The sequence below is a fragment of the Cavia porcellus genome, unplaced genomic scaffold, assembly GCF_034190915.1.
Source record: "Cavia porcellus strain 051 isolate PalLab524CR breed Dunkin Hartley unplaced genomic scaffold, mCavPor4.1 scaffold_17, whole genome shotgun sequence".
NCBI lineage: Eukaryota > Metazoa > Chordata > Mammalia > Rodentia > Caviidae > Cavia > Cavia porcellus.
The window spans coordinates 26,135,752-26,162,073 of NW_026947500.1; the positions used below are offsets into that span (position 1 = coordinate 26,135,752).

A 26,322-nucleotide genomic window follows, 5' to 3' on the forward strand; every position below is an offset into this window, starting at 1 on the left:
GTGAGCTCAAGGCCAGCCTAAACTGCATAGTGAGACCCCCATCTCAAGAAGATACAAACAACAACAAAAACCCAGCATGGCACTGGCACCAAAACAAAAACAAACAAACAAAAAACCCAAACTTTTGCTGGGCGTGGTGGTTCACACCTGTAATCCCAGCACTCAGGAGGCTGAGGCAGGAGGATCCTTACGAGTTCAAGACCAGCCTAGGCTACAAAGTGAGCTCAAGGCCAGCCTGAACTGCATAAAAATTCCTGTTTCAAAAAGACCAAAAACAAAAACAAAACAAAACAAAACCCTAAGGATCAATGGAACAGATTAGAAGATGAAACAACTCCAGACATACACCTGTTATCTTTGACAAAGGTGCCCAACACCTTCATTGGAAGAAAAATAGCCTCTTTAATAAATGGTGCTGGAAAAACTGATTTTCCACATGCCAAAGATTAAAGCTAGACCCATATCTTTCATGATGCACTAAACTAAGATTGAAATGGATCAAAGATCTAAATATTAAAATAGAAACACTAAATTCTGGAAGACAGAGTAGGTAGAACTCTTGAAGACCTGGCATAAGTAAAAGATTTTATGAACAAAGCCCCAGTCACATAGGAAATATCACAAAGAATCAACTATTGGGATCTCTTCTTATTAAAAAGCTTTTGCAGGGGGCTGGGGATTTAGCTCAGCGGCATAAGCACCTGCCTTGCAAGCAGGCGGTCGTGAGTTCGATCCCTGGTACCGATAAAAACTGAAAAAGACCAAAAAAAAAAAAAAAAAAAAAAAGCTTTTGCATAGCAAGAGAAACCAACAACAGTACAGAGACAACTCACAGTGTTGGGAAAAATGTTTGCCAACCATTCTTCAGACAAAGGATTACTATCGAGAACAAACAAGAACTCAAAAAAAAAAATCAAATTTAAACCTCAACCCAAAAATGGGCATATGAGATGAATACACACTTCTCAGATTAAGAAGTAGAAATGGCAAATATATACATGAAAAAAAACATTCAACATCGTTGGTCACTCAAGAAACTCAAAACAACACTGAGGTTTTATCTTACTCCGGAAAGTATGGCTATTACCAAGAAATCAACCAATAACAAATGCTGGTGAGGCTGTGGGGAAAAATGAACACTTCTCCACTGTTGATGAAGTGGACTGATGCAGCCACTGTGGAAATCAGTGTGGAGATTACTCAAAAAACTAGAACTAGAGCTACCACTCGATCCAGCTATTTCTCTTCTTGGTATCTTCCAGAAAGAATCAAAAGCGTCATATCACAGTGATATATGCATTCCAGTGTTTCTAGCAGCACAGTTGATAGTAGCTAAATGTAGGAAGTAGCCCAATGTCCTGATGAGTGGCTAAAGATATGGATTTTTATACAATTTTTTTTATTCCTACTCTACCATAAAGAAGGATAAGCTTCAGACATTTCTAGCTAAATGGATGCAACTTGAGGCCATACTTCTAAGTGAAATAAATCAGATACACATATGTAAATACTGAATTGTTTCTCTGGTGTGAGAGACTGAAAGTGTAAATAAGGACCAAAATGTATTAGATATTATGAAATAAGAAGAAAGTGTTCAAATGGGAAGGGAAATGAGGTGTGGAAGAGGAGGAAAGGAAGGAAGAAAAAAGAAAAAAGTGATGAGAAAATAAGGAAAAATGGAACCAAAGCTTTTGTAAATAGAAAAGGGAAGGGGGTTGAAAGGAGGGTAGACGCATGGGGAAAACAAGACCATTCAAATTGTATTATGTAAAGGTGCAAATTCCCTATGATGAATGTGATCATTATGATATAGGGAAATGAAACTCCTAACCTACTACATGTTTGTGTTCTCTAAAATCAAAGAATGAATTTTAGGAACAATGGAGGTAAACAGCAGAATGTATTTACTGAGAGAAACAAAGCTGCTATCTGAAAGACAGAAGGGGTCTTGAATGGGTTACCAAAGACTGTCTTTTCTAGGGACTTTTATAGAGCAAAATCACAAAGTGAGGCAGGTCTAAAGTGAGGAAAACATGGGAACTTGCAAGGTGGACATAAGGTGGGACAGTACTATGGTTAACCAATAAGATTAACTGCTCAGGTAAAATTGATTAAATGGGGACAAATAGGGAAGCGAGTTGCATAGCAAGCAGGCATATAGAGCAGTGACTCTTCCCATAGTGGATTGGAATGGTGACTCCTGGCTTCCTCAGGGTGGTAGAGAACTATTTAGAGTGTCAATCCTTAGGATATCCGTGTATTTGCTTGATCTTTTGTCTTGAGGCCTGGTTCAGAGCAAGAAGTGTCTTTCTCCCCCATAGTTGCAAGGTATTTGGCCTTCTGCACTGGCTCCTTCTAGTACTTAGCCCAGTCTGACTGCTTATAATATCTCTATCTAACTTGTTGCCTGTAACAATTACATGCACCTAAAGTGTATCAATCAATGTAGTTAATTTAAAAAAAAAAAAACAATGTGGCCATTTAAGAAAAAGGTGCATTATTAAAAAAGGGGGGGGGACTGGGGATTTAGCTCAGCGGCATAAACACCTGCCTTGCAAGCAGGTGGTCGTGAGTTCGATCCTGGTACTGATAAAAAAAAAAAGAAAAAGATGCATTATTTCCTGCAACTGGGAACATTTTGTTTCTCTCAAGGGGGTGGAAATCCCAGGAAAAGATCTCCCATTTTACAGGTGTGAGCCTGCTTTTTTTTTTTCCTCTTGTTTTTGCGTTCTTTAAAGATGGATAATTTTAAATGTTGAGTTCTCTGAACCTTTGCTTTATCAAGTGCCTGCTCTTACTTTTTTAAACTAAGCCAATTTATGGACTTGCAGTATTTTTGAGGAATTTGGGTTGTGATGGGTCTGGAAAAAAAGAAGCCTAAATTAACCATGAGAATGACTGTATAGATTTCCTTGGGTGGCTTCGACTGGGTCTCATAAGTTGTAGTCTTTCTTAGAATCCTTTTTTTTTTTTTTTAAATCGGTACCAGGGGTCGAACTCACGACCGCGCGCTTCCAAGGCAGGCGCTTATGCCACTGAGCTAAATCCCTAGCCCCAAGTTATAGTCTTTCTAAAGGTACAAATTCTAGTTATAATTTTCCTTGTCTCCTTTTTACATATTTTATTTCTATTTCTTCTGCATGTTTCACCCCAAAGAGGACTCCAGATGAACCCCTCCCGGGAAAACTACCACGAAGAACCTCTGCCTGCCTTCAAGTTGTCCCCTCTATCTGCACGGCTAATGAGCACTCTTTCTCTGGACACACGGATACCCAGGACGCGGGACAAGTGCCTGCCTCCCCGCTCTTCCTCATATATATTCGTGCATATATAGCAGGTGCACACTAAATAGAAAACTTCAGAGAAGTGGAACACGCCATGATGCAGCACAAAGGCAAGTGCAAGGTTTTTTAAACTAGAGGTTTGAAAAGTCGAGCCTACAGGAGAAAGCCCAGCGGGCGGACCCAGTAATAAAAGAGCACAGAAAGAGCCCATCCCTGGCCGGCCGGACTACGTCTCCCAGGAGCCCTAGCGACAGCCAGACCACTTCCGGCTCTACCCTCTCCGCTCTGCTCTGGTGGGCGGGACCTAAAGCAGGACAGGGCGGGGCGGGGCGGGCCTGGGAGAGCCGTCGGCCCCTAGTCGCGTGATGACGCTCTTCCTGCGCGCCGCCTGTTGTCTCTGTCGCGCTGGTTCCTCAGCTCCGCGCTGTGAAGGTGACAGCCGGAGGTGATCGGCTTGCGCCCCGCGATGCTGGCGGCTCGGCGGCTGCTCGGCAGGTCGCTGCCCGCGCGGGTATCTGTGCGTTTCAGCGGCGACACGGTGAGCGCCAGGCTTCTGCGCTCGTGGTCCCTCGGGTCTGTAGTGCCTTCTGCAGAGCCCTCCCTGTCCCCACCCCGGCAGGAGCGGTGCAGCTCTGGCCTGGTCGTAGAAGGGGAATGGTCCCAGCGGAAGGCCTGCTTGTCCCCAGCTGGATACCCGGCTTACTTTTAACAGCCTCGAATTCTAGTTTCTCATTACCTCCTTACAGGCCTGTAGAGTGACAGGATCGCTGGCCCAATTTTGTACACGCATAAAACAAACGTAGTGGGAGATTTGCTCTCCCGAGTTCCCTACCAACGAGTGCTTTGCTCCATATAGTGGTCGAGAAGCGCTTTTAAAGGAGTAGAAGTCTGGAAGTCAGGTCCCTGACTTAGCCTTCAGCCAGGTTGCTTTTTTGCTAGAGTATATGGAAATCCAGTCCCCACCTGACGATTTTATCCCAAGTAGGTGCTTTCCATCCCGTTTGTTTCCCAACCCAGTGGGCCTTTTTTTTTTTTTCCTTTTTTCTTTTCCTCCCTTCTTCCTTCTTTCCTGTTTTCCATCAGCAAACACATTTTTTCTCATTGGCAAAGTTAACAAGATAAAGCCTCTGTGTAACCCAGGTTTTGGTGCAGAAGGCAAATAAATGCACATGCCATCACACTGGTCTTGGGGAGACAGTATGCTGGCAAGTTTCAAGTGTGGGTTTTGGCCAGGGACAGTGTTGAACTCAAATTCCATCTGTATCTTTGGCTGTGTGACTTCCATAAATTCCTTTTACTCTGAGCCGCAGTTTCCTCCCCTTTAAAATGATAGAAGATTGTTTCTGTCTCATAATTGAGATTTTTCTGATAAAATATTTAGCCTAGTACCCACTAAACAGGAAGTGTTAAAGTGGTGGTACTAACTATGATGCTTCAAAGACATTGTTTTTTGAGACAGGGTTTCACTATGTAGTTCAGGCTGACCTTGAACTCACTGTGTAGCCCAGCGTGTCCTCTGGACTGGCAGCAATCCTCCTGCCTCAGTTTGGAGTGCTAGGATTACAGGGGTGTGCTACCATGCCCAGCCCCAAAGAGTTTCAAGGTGTAAGCATCTGCTCTTTCTCCTGCCTACCCCCTTCTAAGCAGGAGGACTCAGGAATCTGTAGTTCTAGCCCAACCCCTCAGAGCTCTACTGGGCTTCCTAATCCTGTCTCTCCCCAGACAGCAGCTAAGAAAACCTCATTTGGCTCACTGAAGGATGAGGACCGAATCTTCACTAATCTGTATGGCCGCCATGACTGGAGGTGAGATTGTGCCCTTGGACCTGCAGGGTCCCATAGGTGGCCTCTCTGTCATTTCATTACCTTCCCCATTCCATGCAGGCTGAAAGGCGCCCAGAGTCGAGGTGACTGGTACAAGACAAAGGAGATCCTCCTCAAGGGGCCTGACTGGATCCTGGGCGAGATCAAGACATCAGGCTTGCGGGGTCGTGGGGGTGCTGGCTTCCCCACTGGCCTCAAGTGGAGCTTCATGAACAAGCCCTCAGATGGCAGGTTTGTGGGGAGTGACTGGGTTATGGTTGCAGTGGAGACCTTGGGGGTGACCAGGGCTTGCCTGAAACTTGGAGCCATTTCCTTAGAAAATATAGCATAAATGGGATGGGAAAATGTTCTTGGGCCATAAGTGGATGGGGTGGTTCTCTTAAGACTTCCTCAGGGAAATTTGGAAGTAGAGCAGAATCAATCCAATACAATATTTCAATTCAGAGTTGTTCAATTCCTGACTTTACCTCGTAGTAATTGTTGAACTTTGGGAAATCTCCTGGCCTTTTTGAATATTAGCTCTTTTTTTTTTTTGAGACAGGATCTTAGTAGTTTTGGCTGGTCTTAAACTCACTGTTAGTTAGGTCAGCCCTGAATTCACTGCCATCCTCTTGCCTTATCCTCCTAAGTACCAGGATTACAGGAATGCGCCATTATACCTGGACTTAAGTTTCTTTTTTGTATGCAGGTCTAATGATACCATGCTTGAATTAAAGAAATAATGTGCACCTTGGTTGGCACACAGAAAATAATAAAAGTCAGCTTCTTTCCACTTCTTTTGACCCCAGAGATGTGGTAGAGGTTGAGGAAAGCTCTTTCTAACTCAGAACAGAATTTGGCTGTCAGGAGAAAGCACAGAGATACTTACACTCTCCAAAGATGGACTAGGCAGTGAGTTCCCTGGCATCCATGGTGAGCTAGCACAGTCCCTGGGGACATGTTGAGAGGGCAAAGAGAGTCAGCTGTTGGAGGAAACATCTTTGAGGCTTGCTCAGGTGGAGCGGGGATGGCATGAGGTTTCTGGCTCAGTCCTGGTGAAACTCTGGTCTGTCTGCCCGGTGGACCCCACAGGCCCAAGTATCTGGTGGTGAATGCAGATGAAGGGGAGCCAGGCACCTGCAAGGACCGGGAGATCATACGCCACGATCCTCACAAGCTGGTGGAAGGCTGCCTGGTCGGGGGCCGGTCCATGGGTGCGCGTGCCGCCTATATCTATATCCGTGGAGAATTCTACAATGAGGCCTCCAATCTGCAGGTGGGTGGGGCAGGAATAGGCAGGCAGACGATGTCCAGTGCATACTCACGTGCCCTGGCCCAGCACATCTGTTCTTAGATATTCGTGCTGGTCAGGGGCTTAGCTGGGAGCACAGTGACCACTCTGTACATCCTGAGCCTCAACCTAGGAACCCTTCAAGAGCCACATGACGCTGCACTCATAGGCTGACTCCTGGAGCCGGGGCAGGCTGGGGAACTCATACCCTTGTCCCACAGGTGGCCATCCGAGAGGCCTACGAGGCAGGTCTGATTGGCAAGAATGCGTGTGGCTCAGGCTATGATTTTGATGTGTTTGTGGTGCGTGGAGCCGGGGCTTACATCTGTGGAGAAGAGACAGCACTCATCGAGTCCATCGAGGGCAAGCAGGGAAAACCACGCCTGAAGCCACCCTTCCCTGCTGACGTGGGTGAGACCCTGCCTGACCTGGGCCTTGTCTCACTGTGTCCTGTGCAGCCCTGGCCAGTGCCCCCGGGTAGCCTCATGGTCTTTCTCAGTGCTGCCTGGGCTGAGGTCAGTCAAGAGACGGCAGTGGTGATAACATGTAGCCCTGGCCAGTGCCACTCCTAGTCCCTCAGACTCCGAAAGACACCCAGAACCCCCCAGGCTTTGTGCTCTGCTTCCTGACTCGGGAGCCAAGGGTGTGATGGCGAACAGGTGATAACAACTCATCTGGAGTTTGGGGTTCAGGTGGGGGAAGAATGCTAAGGACAGAGGCCTTCTGCTACGGGAACAAAAGTGAGACAGACCCCACCACCAGGAAACCCGCCCCACTCCCCAGTGGCTGCAGGTCCCTTCTCATTTCCTTGAAGGCGTGTTTGGCTGCCCCACTACTGTGGCCAACGTGGAGACGGTGGCCGTGTCCCCCACCATCTGCCGTCGAGGGGGTGCCTGGTTTGCCAGCTTTGGCCGAGAACGCAACTCGGGCACCAAACTGTTCAACATTTCTGGCCACGTCAACCATCCCTGCACGGTAGAAGAAGAGATGTCTGTGCCCCTGAAGGAGCTGATTGAGAAGCACGCCGGTGAGACCAGGGACAGGGACCAACCAATGGGGGAGGGTGTGGTGAGGCGGGAGCCAGGGTGAGGGGCTGGGACACTGGGCTGCACCTGGGGGCTCACCAAGGTGCTGGCTCAGGACTAGGCAGGTATGATGCCTGCAGTCCTAACTCTCCTTTTGGGGACTGACTTGGCACCCAGGAGGTGTCACAGGTGGCTGGGATAACCTCCTTGCCGTCATCCCTGGCGGCTCATCCACCCCACTGATCCCTAAGTCCGTGTGTGAGACGGTGCTGATGGACTTTGATGCACTCGTGCAGGCCCAGTCGGGGCTGGGCACAGCTGCAGTGATCGTCATGGACCGCTCGGTAAGGGCTGGCCTCCTGTTCCACCCATTCCTCCTCGTACCGGCCTATTTGCCATCCCTCTCTGGGGCCCTTTGAAAACCCTTTGGCAGACTCTTGGGTCCCACTTCTGTAGCCTGAGATAGCCATGGGGTGAGAGAGGAAGAGAGCGAGGGCCCCTCAGGATGCTCTGGTGTCCAGACAGTGAGGGGTCCTGGGGAAGCTAGAAGAGGAGGACAGAACTCACACCTGGGTGGGCAGGCTGCTCCCGGGCCCGAGGGCCAGGCTTCTGTCTGGGCATGGGCACCCGCTTACTGCTCCTGTCTCCCAGACCGACATTGTGAAAGCCATCGCACGCCTCATTGAGTTCTACAAGCATGAGAGCTGTGGCCAGTGCACCCCCTGCCGCGAGGGTGAGCATCTCGCACAGGCTGGGGTCTGTTTGCCATGGCTGCCTGTGGTCTCCACCCCCCTTCTTGTGGCTGGCCTCCTTGGGTGCTGTCCCCCATCCTGACTATGGGAGACCAAGTCTCCCTCTTGCTTCTGTGGCTGCAGGCGTGGACTGGATGAACAAGGTGATGGCCCGCTTCGTGAAGGGGGATGCACGGCCAGCTGAGATCGACTCCCTGTGGGAGATCAGCAAGCAGATAGAGGGCCACACCATTTGTGCTCTGGGCGATGGGGCTGCCTGGCCCGTGCAGGTACTCACTGCCCTGCTGGTGGCGCTCGGGTACAGATGGGGCTAGGTGAATGTGCTGGGGGCCCAGGGCACCGGAGTTGCTGGACTCTGCCTCACACAGTGCCTTCCCCTGCCTCTCTCCCAGGGTCTGATCCGCCACTTTCGGCCTGAGCTTGAAGATCGGATGCAGCGTTTTGCCCAGCAGCACCAGGCCCGGCAGGCCGCCTCCTGAGCCCAGCGCGGTCTCTTGTTCCTGTCTGGGATGCTGGCATTAAAGCAAGTGCCCCTCACTCTCTTGCAGTTTGTCAGTGACTTTGCCCTTCACCCAGCTACCCTCCTCCACTCACAGAGGCCTGTTACCAGACGGGTCACGTCCCCCCTTCTCTTTTGTAGGAATCAGGGTGGTGTGGCCTCTGGGAGGGCTGGGTCTCACCCAGCACAGGTCTCTGCAGGGTGGGAGACAACAGGCAGGTCTGTCCTGTGAAGTGGAAGCCGGGAAGAAGACAGCCAGAGAAAGAACAGGCTCAGGTCTAGCCAGGAGATATGTATTGTGCCGTCATGATTTGCAGAGGATGAAGGTAAAACTTGGGGACAGGAAAGGTAAAGGTGGGAGCCAGATGCTCCTGCCAGCTCCAGGGTCATCTTCGCTGCTATGAGGGGAAGCTGTAGGCTGGGCTTTGTGCCTGCTCACTGAGCTGGGGGGCCACACCGTCCAGCGGGTGCCACAGCTCCAACCTGTGGTCACTGCGACCCAGGCACTCTCGCCAGTGGCGCAGGCGCTCTCCACTGGCCTGGCTGCTCAGCTGCACCCCACCTGCAGGAGGGAGAGGTCAGGAGCTGACACAGGCCCAGGGTCTCCCCCAAGCACCTGTGTTCCAGCTCACCTATAAAGTCATCGGCTGTCCCCAGGTCATAGTCCCACACAGACACCAGTAGCGTCTTCTTGGCCAGCTCCTCCTGAGCGCCTGCATAGAAGAATTCCTGCAGGAGAGGGCAGGACGGAGGAGGCTGGTTTCTCACAACTTCCAAAACAGGCCCTGGTAGGGTCGTGCTTGGCTCACCTCATTGAACTCAGGGTTCAAGGTCTTCCTCCGAACACTGGTCTTGTATTTAGATTTCTTGCCCGAGTTTGGATGCAGGAAGCTGGTGGGGGGAACAAGTGGATGGATGAAGTATGGCCCTGGAGAGGTGAGGCTCCGCCACCTCACCCTCACTGCCCACCGGTCTGCCCCTTGGTACTCACAGGCGGACAAAAGGATCTGAGTAGCCATTAGCATCCATTGGGGCCAAGTGGGCACAGCGCAGCACCCCCACCAGCAGGCCGCCCCGCTGGGAGCTGTAGCAGAGGGACAGCAGGATGCGCCCACGCTCCTCCCCAACCACCTCTGCCTCCACTTCCTCCTGCAAATACAGGCTGCAGTCAGCCCCACCCAGCCTGACACCCCTCTCGTGTCTGGGCCCCAGATGCGCACGCCCAAACTGGCTGCAGAGGCAAAGATTTAATTTTCTCAAACAGCTGCCTTCCTGGGTTGGCTATACTCTGTGACCAGAGAAAGTGGGGGCTTGTTGGTCAGTTGAGCATGTGTTTGTCATGAAGGGAAAGGGGCCATCCTAAGTGGCCTCCAACAAGTGTCCAGCACCAGTTCTTCAGTGCCAGCCCAGGTGCCATGGAAGCAGCTCTGGGGGTCTGGCCTCTACCCAGGGGCCCAAGGACGAGGGTTCCTTTTACCTTCAGCACTCACTGTCTCTGCCCACCCTCGTCCTGGGAGCCAGAACCTGAATGTGCTTTACTGCACTCTGGGACGCTTGTGCCCAGAAGTATGTGCCCCTTCCCTACTCTTAGTCAGATCCAGGCTGCAGGACCCAGCCTCCTCCTCACTCTTGGCGCTCCATGAGCAGCACATGGTGTGTGGTGTCTGGGATGAGGTTTGTGGCGCAGGATGTTCAGTGATGCCTGCCACCCTGCTGGGGCTTGGCAGGCCTGGTTTGGCTAATCGGCAGCTGCACCACTAGCTGTTCCACTGGGGGCCAAGACCAGACCCACTGTTCACAGGGGAGCTGATGGAGGGCCTGCCCCGCCTGGGCCCACCGCCCGTGACCGGGTATTTGGTCTCAGTGTTGGGGAAACCCTGCAGTCACCTTTCGTACCTCTAGGCTGTTTGGCCTGCTCTCTCCTTCCAGCCCTGCGCCTCTGGCCACAGTCAGACACCACCGTTCAGCCTCTGCCTTAAGGTTGCCATGTCTCTGCTGGTTTGTCTCTGGGACCCCAGCTGTCATGCTACCCAGCAAGGGAGTCATGGTCCCCCTGTTCAGCTGTTAGGCCCAGATCATTTCTGGGGTCTAGGAAGGCTCAGAGCCCATGGAAAAAGTGGGCCCAAATTCTTCAAGCCCACCTGAGCCTAGACTCCTGCCCAGCCTACCTACGTCTAGCCAGATGTACTTCAGCCTGGACTGTCAAGTCTGCCACCCCCTACCCCTGCTCAGTCCAGCGGCCGACCTACCTCCGCATACAGGGACATGCCTCGGGCTGTGTCCAAGCTCTTGGGCCGCTTGGTCTGAAAAAGCAGAGAGGGTTGTCACCTCAGCCATACACTGCCCGGGGCCTACTCCTCCCCCTCGGCTCTATTACAAGGCTCAGCCACACAGCCCCACTCACCAGCCTCCGCTTCTCCAGACAGATGTCAAAACTCCTGGCTCGGTTGGGTACCAGCTTCCTCAGGGGCACCCTGAGCTCCCCCAGGGGAGGTGCCCGCCGGCGACGTGGCAGCCACGGGTCCTCACATACACACAGCCTGATGGCTACCTGGGTTATGCTTGGCCATGCAAGCCCTGTCCCCCAGCCCTGCCCTTCCCCATGCCTGCCCCCCCCCCCCGCCAGTCCTCACCGAAGGGTCTTACGCCGAGCATCCTGGCGGGTGAAGCCGTGATAGGTGAGCGTCTCCTCCCAGACAGGTCCCCTCGTGCCCCGAATGGTGCGGGTCCGAAGCTGGCTGGCCTGGGGGCCAGGTGGGGGTGGGGATCAGCCACCCCTCCTCCTCCGTCCACTGCCTTTTTGATCCCATCAACTGAGATCCAGGCACTGGGGACAGGGGCAAAGCAAGGACCCATCTTGCCCTCACCTTGCTGGCCCCTGGAAGCAGATTGGCTTTGACGTAGGTGTCCACAGAGCCTGAGGCTGGTGGCTTGAGACCCTGGGGACAGACAGTGGATGTGAGATAAGCCTATGGTCCAGCCCTGGGTCTCAGGGACCCCCAACCCATCCTCACCTTGGCCCTATGGGCCGTGCAATGCAGGGCACTGTTGTCTGCATCAAACAGAAGCGTGAATTCGAGGGTCCCCAGGGCAGCTAAGGGCGGGTGACAGGCACAGTCAGTCCCTGCTTGGCTGAGCTGGCCCCCATGCCTTGTCCCTCCAGGTGGGTTCTAGGCGTGCCTTTGCCCCCTCCAGGGATGACCCCTTGGCCTTTCCCCGACTCACTGCTGTCATCCGAGTCTGCCTCTGGCTCTGGGTCATGCTGCAGCTGGGTTGTGGAGCAGTTGGCTGAGGCTGTGGCTGAGAGCAAGTCAGGGGTGCAACGCCCAGGCCCGGCAAAGGGGTAGAAGTGCGGGAAGTAGTCAGAGATGAGGTGGATGGGCCGGATGGGGCCCGGGCTCACGTTGATGGCCATATGCTCCTGCATGCTCACCCGTGGCCGCCGCCAGCCCTCTGGCGCCGTGGCTGCCATGGTGTCTCTGACATGGGGCCTGAGGCTCAGGGAAATCTGTGCAGCCTGGGGACCGGGCCACCACACTCAGCCATCGAGATGGTATGGAGAGGCATCCCAGGGTCGCCTGTCCTAGGACACAGCATGAGATTCCAAGGTCAAGGCGGGCAGGGCTGGAACCCTAGACTGGAGGGTCAGGCAGGCGTGGGAGGGACCCGGGGCCTGGAGTCCTCCGCACTCAGCTCCTCACCCACTGGGCACCGCTGGCTTGGTACGCTGCTGCTGCTGCTTGTGCTGCTGCTGGTGCTGGCTCTGCCCTTGGGGCCACAGAGCCCTGTGACTGAGGGGACTGGACAGGTGTGACAGGCAGCAGGAGTAGGCACAGAATCTGGAGCCCACATCTTCCCATCCTCACCCTCAGCAGCCCCTCCTGCCTCTGCCCCTGTTCACACACCGTCAGAGGGAGTTATTTTTACCACCATCATGTGGTCCTGCACCCAAGTGAGGAGGCTGGAGGGCCAGAGGTGACAAAAGGGGTGAGGGTGGCTGCCTGGAAGTGGGGGCACATTGGGGGAGGAGGAGGTAGAGGTGTGTGAGGAGGGAGGAAGTGGGGTTACTGAGGTTCATGTTGGGAGGAGGGAAGGAGCAGATGGGCATTGGGGGTACAGGAAGGAGAGCCCCACAATCTGGGATCCTGAAATCTAGTTGCCCTTGAGGTACAGGAACATTTCAGCACTTCTCTACCCTCTCCTGGCTTGGAATACAATCCTACCCATACTCCAGGGGTGTCCCCTTGACCTCATGGGGGCCCTCAGCTTTGCGGGGCCTCTGTGCCTGCTGCCTGCATCACCCTCACCTGGGTTCCTGCCACCTCTGGCCCCAGGTGGCCCCTGCAGTGGACCCCAGCTGGCTTCAACTCCCCAGCCCTCTTTCCCCCTTTTCTTCATGGTGTTCTTGTATTTTGAAATTTTGAATCAAGAAACAGTAATTGTAGATGTTTACAGACTACAATGTGATGTTTTTAATATAAGTGTGCAATACAGAAATCTTAAATCAAGCTAACAAATATATCCAGTGCCTTGACTATTGCCTGACTTAGGGGTTAAAAACATTTAAAAAATTTTTTTCAGTACTAGGGATTAAACCTTAGATCTTTGTACTGAGCTAGATCTCTGACCTTAAAAAAAAATAAACTCATGGTCTTGATAAATTGCTAAATTTCGCAGGCTGGCCTCAAACTTGCAATCCTCCTGTCTCAGCCTCCCAGAGTGCTAGGATTACAGGCATGCACCACCACGCCCAATTTAAAATCTACTATTTCAATACTGTGTTATTATTAACTATGATCTCCATGCCCTGTACAGGTCATTAAAGCTCATTTTTCAAAAAACTGAAACTTTGTGCCCTTTGACTACTTCCCTTCCCCAATCTCCCCACCCCATCCCCAGGTAATCACTTTCTACTCTGCTTCTAGGAGTTGGACTTTCTTAGGTCCCACTTGAAAACAGTCTTTGTCTTACTTCTGGCTTATTTCACCAAGAAAACTGTCTTCAAACTTCACCCACGTTTTTGCAAATAAAAGAATTGCTTTTCAAGGCTGAATAGTATTCCACTGTACGTAGGGCCCTTATTTTCATTATTAACTGATGGATACTGAGGTCGATTTCACATTTGATTTGAGAATAATACTGCAGAATAAACATGGGAGTATGGGGACCTCTGTCATACCAATTTTTATTTCCTCGAATATGTACCCAGAAGTGGGATTGCTGGGTCATATGGAAATTTTTAGTTCTTTAAGGACCCTCTATATGCTTTTCCAAAAAGGAAACTACAACTTACATTCCCACCAACATGATAAAAGGAATTTTTCTTTTCCTGACATGGTCCAGACACTTATTTCATCTTTTTACTTACTTTGTGATGCAAGGAACTGGTCCTAGGACCTCCTTCCCCCCTTAACAGACACTGGTAATTATTTTTGGTAAATTTATGGTAATTATTTTTCTAAGGTGTGAGGTAAAAATCTTGTGATTTTGATTTGCATTTGCCAGATAATTAGGTGTAGGCGTTTATTCCTGAATCCGTTGGCCATCTGTAGGTCTTCTTATGAGAAATGTCTGCTCAGCTCCTTTGCCCATTTTTGAATGGGTTGCTTTGTCACTTCCGAGTTCCTTGTACAATTTGGACATTAGTGTCTCACGGCATAGATACCTTTGACATTTTCTCCCAGTCTGTACGGTCTCTTCACTGTTGTTTCATTAGCTGTGCAGCCTTTTTCACCTTTTTTTTTTTTTTTGGCTTTTTCGTTTTTACCGGTACCAGGGATCGAACTCACGACTGCCTGCTTTCAAGGCAGGCGCTTATGCCGCTGAGCTGAATCCCCAGCCTCTGCAGCCTTTTTGTTGGTTGGTTTGTTTCTTTGCAGGTTTTTAAAAATGCAATCCCTTATTTTTTATTTTCTTGCCTGTACTTTTGGGGACTTATAAAGGAAACCATCACCTATACTAATATCTGGACATTTTCTCTGTGGTTCCTTTTAGTCGTTTTGCCATTTCAGGTATTACGCTAAAGTGCGTTAATGTATTTCACCTATCAGTCCAAGGGGTTCACTCTCTGCCCTAGGTCTGTCCTGAGGACCTGCCAGTGTACTCTAAATCCAGCAGGCACATGATGGCTTTAGGAAAGCGCGTGTGCCTAAGGTGGCCAACGGAGTAAATTCTGGGTTCGACTCCCTGGTGAAGAGAAGCTGCTTCCTCCTGAAGGATGGTGGTGCTGCGCCCTTCTAGAGCTGTCGCCCTTTCGAAACCAGAGGTTCTCCCATTTGAGACTGAGACCAACACAGTGGAAAAGAGGGCAGCGCTGAGCCCCTGAATCCAGCCATGCCTGAAGCTGGCCATCTCTGGAGTCTGTGATGACCATTCCTCTTCAGATAAGAGTAGCTGGTAGGTGGCGTTTTCCATTACTTGTCTTGCCTTACACAGCCCAAGAAGTCTTCCTACACCATTATGTCAAGGTTGGACCACCACCCCTCAACTGTTTCCCAGAATCTTGCTCTTCCATAACTGATGTATAATTCCACTATTATCTGTGATTTATTAGTGTACAGTCATACCATTATCTGTGCGACCTGGTCTAAGTTTTCCCTGGATTGAGCACGCCACCTATGCAGGGCAGGGTGGCATCTGCCTGGTGCCCACACTGTGTGCGGCATGCAGCAGGGGCTCATCATGTAGCATCTGGGGAGTAGCTGCATTCAATTCCTCTCTGGACCCAGAGCCCAGCAGGGGGCAGCCGGGCACAAAGGAGAGACCAGGAAAAGCAGATGGGAGACCCATGAAGTGCACCAATAAGAGGGTGGGCTTCCAAGCCAGAGAGGCCGAGCTCAAATCCCAGCTGGAGTGGCCTAGGACAAGGACTCTATCCCTCTGAGCTCCAAGCTTTACCAACCAGGGACCTCATAAAAGATTGTTGAGGATGAAATAACTCCAAGTACCTGACACACAGGAAGTGTCCCTGCCATAGGAAACAGTGCAGCCCCACCAGTGGCCTCAGGTTCTGCTCAAGGTCAGGGCTTCTGTACAGAAGATGCAGGAGCCCAGAGTGGCCAGAGACACTTTATTCAGTCCTCCAGGGCAGGCTTTGAGTCATTGGGCAGCTGAACGCAGACCAAGTGTGATCGGTAGGTGTCAGGGGCTAGCAGCTGTAGAGCGAACTCCGTGATGACAGCAGTAAGTCCCCAGACACGGTGTGGTCCATGCAGGAAGACAGGAAGTGTGTAGCTGAAGTGGCCACGATGGCAAAAGTGGGTATAACCCTGATTCTGTGTCTGTAGCAGGTGTGCCAAGGGCAGCACAAACACCTCCTCCACCTGTGGGTGAGAAAGAGGGTGGACAGAGGACTAGCCTCTGTATGTTTCCCCAGGGGGTCAGCCCAGTTCCCCCGATTCACCTCCTCGGGATTAGGCTTGAGGCTCTGTAGATCCAGCTGGCCCACACTAGCAAGCACCGGTACCACGGACGCCTTTGCCTGGGATGGGAGGAGGGTGGGCAGTCAGGGGGGCATGGCTGCAGCTGGACTTTGGGGCTGCAATGGGGAGTCTGAGAGGAAGACCCTACTTGCCATCCAGAGGCTTTTGGTCCACCAGCACCTGCCTTCATCCTTAGCCCATCCATGCTGACCAGCTCAGGGTCCCGAATGCACTAGGCCTCTGGCCCTCTGCAGATGGATCCCCCCATTTAGGACCTTCTACCCTTCCTTTCAAGGCCCTAAAATCTCCTATTTGTCATTCAAGTCCGGGATCCATCCCTGCCTACCCCACGAAGCTTTCCTCCATCCCTGTCCCATGCTGAGCAGCGCTGGCTCCTCCTTCACCTGGAGCTGCCTCCAGCTGTTCCCTCCACTGGGGGTTGCTTGGAAATGAAGAACGGACTCTGACACACTGTAGGTTGTAATAATCTTTGACTCCCTTATCTCTGAGGTTCTGGCTTCCAGCCCAGGGAAGATGCAGAGTGAGGGTGAGGGTGGCCTGGCAACTGGTGACTCACCCGGTCATACACAGGCCGCATGACCCCCCACACGTGCTCCTTGGGCACAGCCAGGCCCAGCTCCTCCTGGGTCTCCCGCAGTGCAGTATGCACCACGTCCTGGTCAGCAGGGTCACATTTGCCGCCTGGGAAACTGAACAGGCACAGGGAGTGTGGTCCTTGGGCTCTTGGAGAGGTAGGGGTATCAGCAGTGGCAGAAGGCTAGTGACCTTGGTAAGCATTGGCCTGTGCCACTAAGTGTGCGGGGAGGCCTGGAGGGAGTTACACGGTTCTTTTCCCTAAGCAATAGGGTAAGGGGGAGGGAGACCGGGACATTGCAAGATATAAGGGTCTGGCAACTGGGACAAGAAGATCTTGGGGCTCAGATGCCCAGATTCTTCCCAGGGTGGCCCAGTGAGTGGTGCAGACACTGATCCTATGGTGTCTTCAGTCCCCACTGGGGTCTGAGCCAAGGCGGCCCCAAGTTCAACCTGGGCACTGGACTTGACTCTGTGGCTGTCGGTAGGGGGCGGTGTCCTGGCTTTTCAGAGAGGAAGAGCTCAGAGAGCGTCGCACCAAGCAGCCCAGGACATTGCGCGCCGGCACATCGTGCCTGGGGAAGGGCGCCGGCGAGGAGGTACAAGGGCCCCTGAGTCCTCGCCGCAGCCGCGGGAGGTCGGGTTCTCTCCAGATCCACTTTACAGAGACCGAAACCGAAGCTCAGAGGGCCTAAGTGCCTTGCCCAAGGTCCCTGCCATCTCCGGGGCTCGGGGCCGGTGTACCTGACGTCCCCTTTGTGCCTCCCGGCCAGGCGACTGGAGCGCAGCGTATACAGCAGCGCCGGGACGCCGCGCACTAAGCACAGCGGCACGAGCACCGCGGCCGCCGCGGGCCGAGCGCGGAACCGGGCCGTGGTCTCTCTCAACAGCTGCCGGCAGCACCGCTCGCCCTCCGCGGACAGAGAGTCGAGCACCATGTCTGCGCGGCGGGGACACCGAGGACACCGGCCGGCTGAGGGAGGGGCCGGGCGGTTCTGGCGGCCGGGCTTTGCGAACCTAGGCGGTCGGGGGCGGGGTCGGCCTGGGCGCCCCGCCCCGTGGGAGGGATGCGGAGCCGCAGAAGGGACGGGCTCTCGCGTGGAACGGGGTGGAGCCGGAGCCGGCAAGCGACTGAGGGCTGCGAGGGAGCCGGAACGAGGCATTACCGGGCGTGGCCTGGGCCGGAACCTTTACTCCCAGGGACCGGGGCGTGGCCTCGCAGTTTGGCGGGGGGTGTAGCCGGAAGGGGCGTGACGGGGCCGGCTAAGTTTCCGGCAGAGGCTTGGTATTCGAGGAGGTTATCCGCTGCGGGTTTGGAAGGTGTAGGAAGGCTTTTCTCTGAACACCTGGACCAGATGCGGCCTGACGACCGGGCTCGGCCCTTCTGACCGTGAGGTTCGGGAGTTATGTGGCACCCTCGCCCCACGGGTGTCCGTCGCGCGCTCGAAAGTCGGGCTGCTGGGTGGCACGCGCTGCCCCCGGTCTTCTTCCCGCAGGCTCCACCCGACCCACTCCAGCCACACTTGATCAGCCCCACAAATCCGCAGTCCCATCCCTACCCTGTGGTCACCGCCCATCGTGGTTCTGCATCCCTTGAGGACCAGATGGCCTAGCCTTGCTCAAAGCAACTGAACAATGGAATGGCATGTGCCAGCAGCCGTATTTGCAGTGTGACTTTGTGCCTCTTTGGGCCACAGTTTCAGTCCTCATCAGGGCACACAACATGCTAACCCCAGCTTCTCATAGGGTTTAGTTCAGCTCTGCCATTTGGCCAGTGTCACCACCCTTACCATCACTGGATTCCCAGAAATGTGAAAGCCACTGGACGGAACGTGGTAATGAATTCAGAGCCAGATTGGAGACTGACATGTCTAGGAGTTCCTGAGGACAGAAGTGCTCTGACCATTCATGCCAAATGGTTTAATGTTGAGGGGAAGGGAAGAGGTAAAACTGGGTTTGGAAGAGCCGCAGCCAAAGCAGGAGGGGAAGGATTCTCAGTTGCTGGGGTGATAGGTAGGAGGCCTAGTTCCAGGCCTGCCACTGTCCCAGCCTGGTTGTGACTGGGCAAGTAGCCTCCCTCTGAGGACTTCCAGCTGCTCTGCTTGCTTTGGGAGGAGTCTGCAGAGCAGGGGTTGGGAAGGTGCAGAAGCTGATTCATGGGGTGAGGGTCCAGAGTAGGAGGGCCTGCCCAGCGTTTCTGCCATCACTGAGAGTCCTGCCCAGGCCCCAGGCACATGGTGGCAGACAGCAGCCCCAGCCTAGCTTGGAGGGTCAGGCCTCCCTGACTCCCATCAGTCTGGATGTTGGGGATTGAGTATGGAGCTGGTCGGATCCTTGGGATCCCAAGGTGGCTTGGGGCTCCAGGGTACCGGGCCTGGTAAACAAGGGGCCTACAGGGGGTTGGAGGTAGCAGGACGTCGGGAGGAGGCAGCAGTTGGTGGAGCTGGGCAGGGGTCCTAGAGGTAGAGACTGAAGTTTTGTTGAGATCTGAGGGGAAAAAATGGTCCAGGTGGACTCCAGGCCTTGGCTCACATCCTCACTTCACCCAGACTCGCTCTGTCTCCTTCCCTGCCGCTGTGGTCCTGAGTTGCCTTTCTTGTCCTAGCTTAGCCTTTGCCTTGCTTTCTTCTCTCCCTAGAGTTTGTTCCCAGTCTTCCAAGGCCCAGCTGGAGAACCATCTCCAGGCAGGCCACCTGGCACACCCCTCCACACTGTTTTCAGCATCTGATCCCTGCCTTGTTCTCTCTCCATTGAGCCTCGTATTGTCTTAGGAACTCTGCCACCTGTGTGTGCCCACAGAGGTGCCCAGTGGGCTTGCTGAGCCTGCTGAGCCCCCTCCTGACTTCCTTGAGGCCCTACAGCTCTGCCCACTGTGTCTGGGCTGGGGCCTTACCTTTGTCCTGCTCTTGGGGGCCCTTTAGCAGGCAGGGACTGTGACTCCGAGTTGGGATATGGAGCAGGGGTCGTGAAGCCACAGGCCTGAAGATGGGACAAGCAAGAAGGGGGGCAGAGGGTCAAGGTGATGAATTCAGGACAGGGATAATGGTCAGAGTTAGATTGGGACCCCAGGACAAGGCAGAGGACATGATCCTACAACAGGGTGAGGGATAGAGGTCTTAAGAAATATTTGGGGTAGGGATGGGAGACTGGAGTTAGGGCGGCTGAATGGCACATCAGAAGCTGGACAGTACCAGGAGTCCGGGTCAGTCTCTCTGAAGCCCTTGGCAAAAGGGTTGCTGGCGATTTTCAGCTGGGTGATCTACAGAGAGAAGGCACAGTTACAGGCTGGCCCTGAGCCAGTGAACAGTTGTAGGGTGCAGAGTCTGCCACCCTGCCCATCTGGGACCCAGATATCTTGGCCCAGGAACTCTGGAGCTAGTAGATAGGAAGGCAGGGACATGCCTGGGCCAGATGCCCAGGGAGACAGGAAGGACAGGTGACCGTGGTGTGTGGAGGCTAAAAGCCCCAGGCCTCAGTGCCTACTCTTGTGAAAGGAGCCCTGACCAGACCCACCCGGTGGTTCTGATAGGCCGTCACGGCTGTGAACTGGGTCTCCGTGAAGATGAAGGACTTGAAGTTCTCCTGTGCGTAGCGCTCGCTGTCCTTGCGTGGGTCCACGAAGATCACGTGGAAGCGGGGCTGGTAGCGGTGCATGGAGTTCAGAATGATCTGTGGGAGGGGCGGAGCCACTGCAAACCCTCCGAAGCTGAGTCTGAGCCCGTGTGTGCTGGAGCTGCCTTGCCTGCCGTCACCCATAGTCCCCCACTCAGCTTTGCCTCCAGAACTGTTCAGAATCTGAGCAGTCTCCCATCACTGCCTTTATCACCGCACAAACACTCACTTTCCCAAGTTCCTCAGCTGTATCCTGCTGACCTCCCTGCCTCCACCTCACCCTTCTGCCCACACAGCCCTAGCAAAACACATCATAGGGCTCCCCTGGTGTACAACCAGTCTATATAAAGGAAAAGTTTGTCTCTACATTAGGCAAAAGGCCCTGCCCAGTCAGCCCTGGGTGTAGCTCTCTCCTTCCACTTCCCCTTCATGCTCCAAAAAGCCTCCTTATAGTTTATCCAACCTGCTCTACAGTCACCGGCCTCAGGACCTTTGCACTTGTTGTTTCCTGCACCTAGAGCAGCTACCCCTCTCATATGCATAGATTCCCTCTTTTTATTACTTCCTCAGGTCTCAGTTCAAATATTGCCTCATTTACCTGCCTCCCGCTCCCCTGGCTCCTGTTTCTGCTTATCATTTGTCACTATCTGTGACGGAATTTAGTATCTGCCCTTGACCCCAGCCATGAGCGTGACAAAGAGTCAACCGGGATTTGTTTTGACACCTACGAGCCTGGCCTATGTCAGGTCTTCCATACAGTCCGTTCCTCCAACCCCAGCCCACTGCCCTCCTGCTTGGACAGATCTGTGTGCCTTCTGGCTGCTGCCAAGTGAGCTTCACCATTAGCAGCGGGCAGGGCTGCTGGATGTGAAGACTGGGCCCAAGCCGGCCCTAGGCTTTATCACCGTCAGGGCCCAGCATCTCCATCCCCTACCCAGCTCAGTCCCTCCCATGACGGCCCAGGCCTCACGTGGCCGTTGTCATCCAGGAGGTTGTTGGTCAGCTTGAGCTTGTCGAAGGACACGATCTGGCGCATCCACTGGGCACCCTTGGCCGGTGAGTCGGGGTGGAAGTGCACACGGCCAGGCGTGGCTGGGTCAGCCTTGCCTGCCACCAGCCAGGCCGAGCTGTGGAAGGCGTACCTGGGAGCAGAGGAAGGTGTTGAGGGCTGCCCCACCCAGGCCCCACCACTACTCCTGGGCAAAGGGGCTGCCACCCCACCTGGCCTGGAGGGCATCTTGCAGACAAGGAACCAAGCCTCAGAGGATACCGCCAGCTCTGAGTTCCCTGCAGCATCCCTGGCTGGCCCGAGTCAGGACCCCTTCCCTCTCCCAGGCTGGCCCGCTGCCCTGAGTTGGGACTCCCTTTTGCCACTAGGCCAGGGTCCCACAGATCTACTTCCTGTTTTCGGTGCCCCAGAGCTACACCCACTATCCCAGCTGGCCCAGACCTGTATCGCTTGTCGTCCAGTGGGATAAAGTCCATGAGCAGGGCATAGTCGGCCAGTGTGTCCATGCCCAGAATCTTCACCTGGAAGGTGGGGAACATTCTCCTGCAGGAGCGAGATGCTCAGTAGCCCAGAAGTGACCCCAGCCCTAGCCCCTGCCCTGCCCTGCCCCACTGCCCATGGCCATACCTGCCTGCCTTGGTGACAATCATCTCAGTGCCCAGCTGGTTGAATTCCTCCCACAGAGGCTTCATCTCCAGCTGAACCGTCACACTAGACACTCGTGGGTTCTTGGGACTCTGGCCAGGGGGCTCAGCCACGGCTTCAGCCTCTGATGAACTGGCACAGGGCCCTGATGGGAATGGTGTCCCCAGTGGGGGCTCCCAGCTGGAGCTGCTCACAGGTACAGAGTAGGTCTCTGAGGGTGTGAGCACACCGAGGCCAGCAGACAGGAAGGCTGGGGAGAGAGGTTGTAGTGTGGGCCCCAGTCATCACCCAGCCAGCCCTCAGGCTTAGGTTTGCCCCCACATGCCTTTTCCTCCGGGATGCCCTCTCTGCCTGCCGGGCCTGTGTTCCACTTGGTGATGTTAAGGTTCACTTTAAAGCTTTTCTCCAGAAAGCTCCTAGGGAGTGGAGGCGGGACCTGTCTTGCTCCCCAGGGGGAATTTTTGAGCCATCCTTTGGCTATGAGGCCTCAGGCAAATCGCTTCATTTCCTGGAGCCTCAGTTTCCACACCTGTCACGGGGTCCTCACAGGGCTGACGTGAGCATTGGTGGTAACACGAGACCTGGAGCACACCGGCCCTTCCTAAATGACACCTGTTACAGAGGCTGCAGGAACGGGAAGGGGCAGCTGTCCAAGCTCTGCGGAGCCCCTGCTCCTGGTGCTGCTGCAGGAGAACTGGATTGAGGGAGCCCCGCCCCAGACCGTGGCAACACCCCCAGATCCTGCCTCCAGAGGCTCAGCAGCTTTCATTCCCTCTCTCCACTCTTCCCTTCAGGTCCTGTCTTGCTATGCAGTCTGGACATAATCTGGCCAAAAGCTTTGACACCCTCCAGACCATAATCAGAATCAAGATGGCTGCTTAGAAAAGAAAAGAAGGGGGAGAAGAATTAACAAGTGGTGAAGACGTGGAGAAACTGGAACCCTCATTGTGCTGTCGGTGAAAATGCAAAAGGGAACAACCACTGTGGAAGCCGGTGAGCAATGCCTTGAAATATGAAAAAGCAGGGGAGACTGAAGCAGGAGGATGGAGAGTTTGAGGCCACTTGGCAACCGAGTGACTTAGCCCCTGTGTAAACATTTTTAAAAAATAAATTAAAAGGGCTGGAGATTAGCTAGCTCCATGGTAGAGTGAAGCCAGGTTTGATCCTTGGTACTAAAGCAAAAAGTAAGCACAGGATTCAGCAGTTTCACTTCTGAGCCTCTACACAAATGATGAAAGGTAAGTGAACACCCCGAGCAGAGTGGGGGTGTTTGCAGAAGTTAAAACGTAGAAGCAACCTGTGTTCATGGACAGATGAATAGATAGATAAGAGGTGGGGTAGACATTCAGTGGGAAAGCATTCACCCTGAAAAGGAGGGATGCTGTGACACGCAGCGTGGAGGGGTCATGAAATCCTTACGCTGAGTGAAAAAAGCCAGACGCAGAAGGGACTGTAGGATTCTTCTTATGAGAGGCCCTGAGAGAGGTCACAGAGAAGGGAAAGAAGGGGGAACTAGGGCTGCTCAGTAGATGCAGAGTTTCAGTTTTGCAACCTACAAAAAGCTCTGGAGCTGGTAGCACAGCAATGTGAATGTACTCAATGCCACCACGCTACAAAATAAAAATGGTTAAAATGGTAAATTCTGTTACATGCGTTTTACGACATCCTGAAATTTTAAAAGGGAAGAGAACTGAAAAGTAGAGGTATTATTAGCTCCCAGTGCCCCATGAGGGACTGAGGCTCTGGCAGGACCATAGAAAGCGCAGAGGCCAGGAGTCGGGGGACAAGGTTCGCATTTCCAGCAGTGCCTCGCCCAGTGGCTGTGAGGCGCTGACTCGATCATAAAATCACAGTCATCCCTGAGCAGAGCAGGAGGTCAGGTGCTGGGCAGACAGAGGGTGGAGATTCCAGGAGCCACCATGTCTGATGTACCAGGGGGCAGTTCCTGGCCAGAGCTGGCATTTAGTAGGTGCCTGCTGAGTGTGGAGTCCAAGGTTTGGGACCATGCCCTCAGCATCACTGAGACCCATGGATGAGATGTCAGGTCTGGGGACTCTGCACAGGATGCCTGGATGAGCTGATGCCCACATGACCTAGGGCCACCTGCTGAGCTGCCTCGCCAGCCCCCAAAGTCCCTGGAGGTGGGTCCCAAAGCAGAAGAGCTCATGGCTTCCCCTGGCCTGGGAGCTTTGCAGATGGTCACGGGCCCCAGGTCTTCTATGGGTCACCCTCTGCCATTCTAGTCATTTGTTGCCCCTCAGCAGAGGAGAGGACAGTCCTCTGCTCGAAACCTCTAGAAGCCAGTTCAGAGCTGACAATTTTCAGGGAACTGGAGCACCTGGTCTGGAAGGGAAGTTTTAGGATTCTTGCCCAGCATCCTCTTGATGCTCAAGAGGCTGAGGCCAGAGAGGGCAAGGGACAGGCACAAGTTCACACACACCTAATGGGACTCTCATCTCCCCGAAGTGGCACAGCTCCGGCACGTCTTGGTACCCCATAAGTGCACCTGAGAGACTACCAGCCCTTCTGAGACCACAGCCTGGGGAACCCCTGCCTCACCCTCCTGCCCCATCTCCATCAGCTCTGCCCCACCCACCCTGGAGTCTGAGCTCATCCTGAAGCCGCCTGTGCTGTCCAGACCATACCTGCCATGGGGACAATCTGGATATCCACCTCCTGGAGAAAACCTCTCAGCTGGGCCAGGGTACAGCTGCCACTCGAGCCCCGCCTGCCAGGAGGGATGGTCAGAGGCTCTTGGTCTGCTTGTCTGCAGCACCTCAGCTCAGTCCCAGGCAAGCACGGTTGATCCTTGGTCTCTGCAGCACTGTGCTTCCCTCCTTGATTGCCCTCTGTCCACGTCCCCTGGCTAAGGTTCTCCCAGCTGAGTTGGGCACCTGATCTTCACAGATGAGCTCCCGGCTCTGGAGTGTGCTGGACTCTTCTCCAAGCCACCTTCAGACTGCAGTGTCTGAGGCTGGGCCACCAACTGGGGCGGACCCATGTGGGAGGGGGCAGGTGGGAAGGTTCTGACGTGGCAAGGCGCCCCCCTTCCTAGTCTCCCTTCCCAGCTTCCTCTCTTCCCAGCTGAGAGCCCCCCAGCTATTCCTGATCAATGGGCCCAGGCACAGGTGGAGGCGGGGTCCCCATCTTAAGGATGGCTGGGTGTCCACAGGGGCCCAGGCCTGGTTGGCTGGAGGGGCTGGGGCTGACGAGGCCTTAGGGAGATTGGGAAGCAGCAATAGTGTCGGCGGATGAGAACTGAATGGCAGAGGTGGTGCCCTCCCTTTAAGATCCAGACCCCCAGACCGGGCTTGCCATCGGGGCCTGTGGGTGTGGTGGGGGAGGGAAGGGGTATGGAAACACAGAGCCAGCGACACCAAGAGCAGATCATGGAGCCCCAATCCAGGTGGGAAGGAATTCAGCCCTCCTGACAGCTCAGCCCCATGAACAGGGAAACAATGGCTGGTCCCTGGCTGTCCTTGTGCCTCAGTTTCCCTGACAAACCTCAGTGCATAATCCCTTCCACCCGGGGTGGTCCAGCCCAGCCTGGGGAGCAGTAAGCCTTCCCCTTCTGGAGCTGGGGACTGTGTCCTTGGGAGAGTGGAGACTCTGAGTTGACCCAGGTCTGAGACCTTGGGAGAGCATTGCTTTGCCCATTGTGCCTCTCCAGCCTCACCGAGCACCTTCCCCAAGCTGCTCCTGCATGTCCTGGAGCCAGGCATTGGGAGGCAGAGAGGGTGGGGTGCTCCTTAAGCCAATGCCTATCCTTTGGTTGAGGTTGAGGGAGCTCTCAGACCTGTGCCCAGCGGCCCAGAGTAAGCCACCTGGATGGACTGTCCTAGGTCAGCTCACACCAAGAGGCAGCATCCCAGGCCAGGCTGCATGTTCTCTGCAAAGGTCAAAGCTCCCCTGGAGAGGCAGGTGCCAGCTAAGATGTCTGAAAAGAACGCGCCATAGCGCCTCAGTGTCTCAGCGTTGGAGGGGCTGCTTCCCTCTGAGCGGACGCTCCAGACCCTCCCAGGGCCTCAGGCTGTGAGACCCTCTCCTCCCTGTGGCTCAGCCCCCCATACCCCAGGTTGTCACCTGCAGAGCTGGGAGGGTCCCATACTGAGAGAGCAGGCTGGCCCAATGGGAATGCCCAGCTGGTGTGCAAGAGGTGAGTCCCAGCAGCTCCCAGGGGCCACCAAGAAAGTGTGACCATGCCACCTTGTCCCGAGATTCACAGTATGGTGGCTGGGGAAGAGAGGCGCTGGGATTTCACCCCATTTTCAGTGGCTCCTCCTCAGCTCAGTCTCATGGGTGGGCCAGCCGGGGGTTCTCTCACCTCCTGATATGGGCGGGCATGCCTTCATGTGATGGGGACATCTGCATGCACGCCTGCCCCTCCT

The 26,322-nt window shown here is 54.1% G+C and overlaps 4 protein-coding genes and 1 long non-coding RNA gene across 13 annotated transcripts; 2 read left to right on the forward strand and 3 right to left on the reverse strand.

Moving 5' to 3' along the window:
* The first annotated feature begins 3,633 nt into the window (after positions 1-3,633).
* Ndufv1 (NADH:ubiquinone oxidoreductase core subunit V1) lies at positions 3,634-8,691 on the forward strand. Its single transcript, XM_003468306.5, has 10 exons — positions 3,634-3,822; positions 5,007-5,089; positions 5,168-5,338; positions 6,179-6,362; positions 6,599-6,788; positions 7,192-7,404; positions 7,580-7,746; positions 8,054-8,135; positions 8,278-8,423; positions 8,547-8,691. Exons 1-10 carry the CDS (start codon positions 3,751-3,753, stop codon positions 8,631-8,633), a joined length of 1,395 nt encoding a protein of 464 aa, XP_003468354.1. The 5' UTR covers positions 3,634-3,750; the 3' UTR covers positions 8,634-8,691.
* Positions 8,692-8,925: 234 nt separating this feature from the next.
* On the reverse strand, positions 8,926-12,638 carry LOC100734527 (double C2-like domain-containing protein gamma). 5 transcript variants are annotated; one of them, XM_063227627.1, is made up of 12 exons: positions 12,355-12,598; positions 12,087-12,231; positions 11,879-11,953; positions 11,668-11,747; positions 11,521-11,592; positions 11,287-11,396; positions 11,058-11,193; positions 10,903-10,956; positions 9,645-9,802; positions 9,463-9,544; positions 9,286-9,382; positions 8,926-9,215 (listed from the first exon to the last, which is right to left on the reverse strand). In XM_063227627.1, the coding sequence occupies exons 1-12, from the start codon at positions 12,511-12,513 to the stop codon at positions 9,052-9,054; spliced, it is 1,332 nt and encodes a 443-aa protein (XP_063083697.1). In that variant the 5' UTR covers positions 12,514-12,598; the 3' UTR covers positions 8,926-9,051. The 5 variants fall into 5 exon arrangements, with proteins under 5 accessions (XP_063083697.1, XP_063083698.1, XP_063083699.1 ...); XM_063227628.1 differs by having other exon boundaries at positions 12,087-12,236; positions 12,355-12,591; XM_063227631.1 differs by having other exon boundaries at positions 9,070-9,215; positions 9,286-9,366; positions 12,355-12,638.
* Positions 12,639-15,708: 3,070 nt separating this feature from the next.
* Positions 15,709-17,958, reverse strand: Nudt8 (nudix hydrolase 8). Of its 4 annotated transcripts, none has more exons than XM_003468108.5 (4): positions 17,413-17,958; positions 16,652-16,784; positions 16,056-16,133; positions 15,709-15,975 (listed from the first exon to the last, which is right to left on the reverse strand). In XM_003468108.5, the coding sequence occupies exons 1-4, from the start codon at positions 17,829-17,831 to the stop codon at positions 15,727-15,729; spliced, it is 879 nt and encodes a 292-aa protein (XP_003468156.2). In that variant the 5' UTR covers positions 17,832-17,958; the 3' UTR covers positions 15,709-15,726. The 4 variants fall into 4 exon arrangements, with proteins under 4 accessions (XP_003468156.2, XP_063083704.1, XP_063083705.1 ...); XM_063227634.1 differs by having other exon boundaries at positions 16,652-16,817; XM_063227635.1 differs by having other exon boundaries at positions 15,709-16,133.
* A 615-nt stretch (positions 17,959-18,573) lies between these two features.
* Tbx10 (T-box transcription factor 10) lies at positions 18,574-24,733 on the reverse strand. Its single transcript, XM_063227632.1, has 8 exons — positions 24,580-24,733; positions 21,917-22,184; positions 21,731-21,832; positions 21,251-21,422; positions 20,182-20,337; positions 19,860-19,927; positions 19,562-19,647; positions 18,574-19,155 (listed from the first exon to the last, which is right to left on the reverse strand). Exons 1-8 carry the CDS (start codon positions 24,584-24,586, stop codon positions 18,872-18,874), a joined length of 1,143 nt encoding a protein of 380 aa, XP_063083702.1. The 5' UTR covers positions 24,587-24,733; the 3' UTR covers positions 18,574-18,871.
* On the forward strand, positions 20,334-25,400 carry LOC134470903 (uncharacterized). 2 transcript variants are annotated; one of them, XR_010040113.1, is made up of 3 exons: positions 20,334-21,336; positions 22,729-22,927; positions 24,401-25,400. It is a non-coding gene; the product is annotated as an uncharacterized LOC134470903 (long non-coding RNA). The 2 variants fall into 2 exon arrangements; XR_010040112.1 differs by lacking the exon at positions 20,334-21,336 and having other exon boundaries at positions 22,181-22,927.
* Positions 25,401-26,322: the final 922 nt, after the last annotated feature.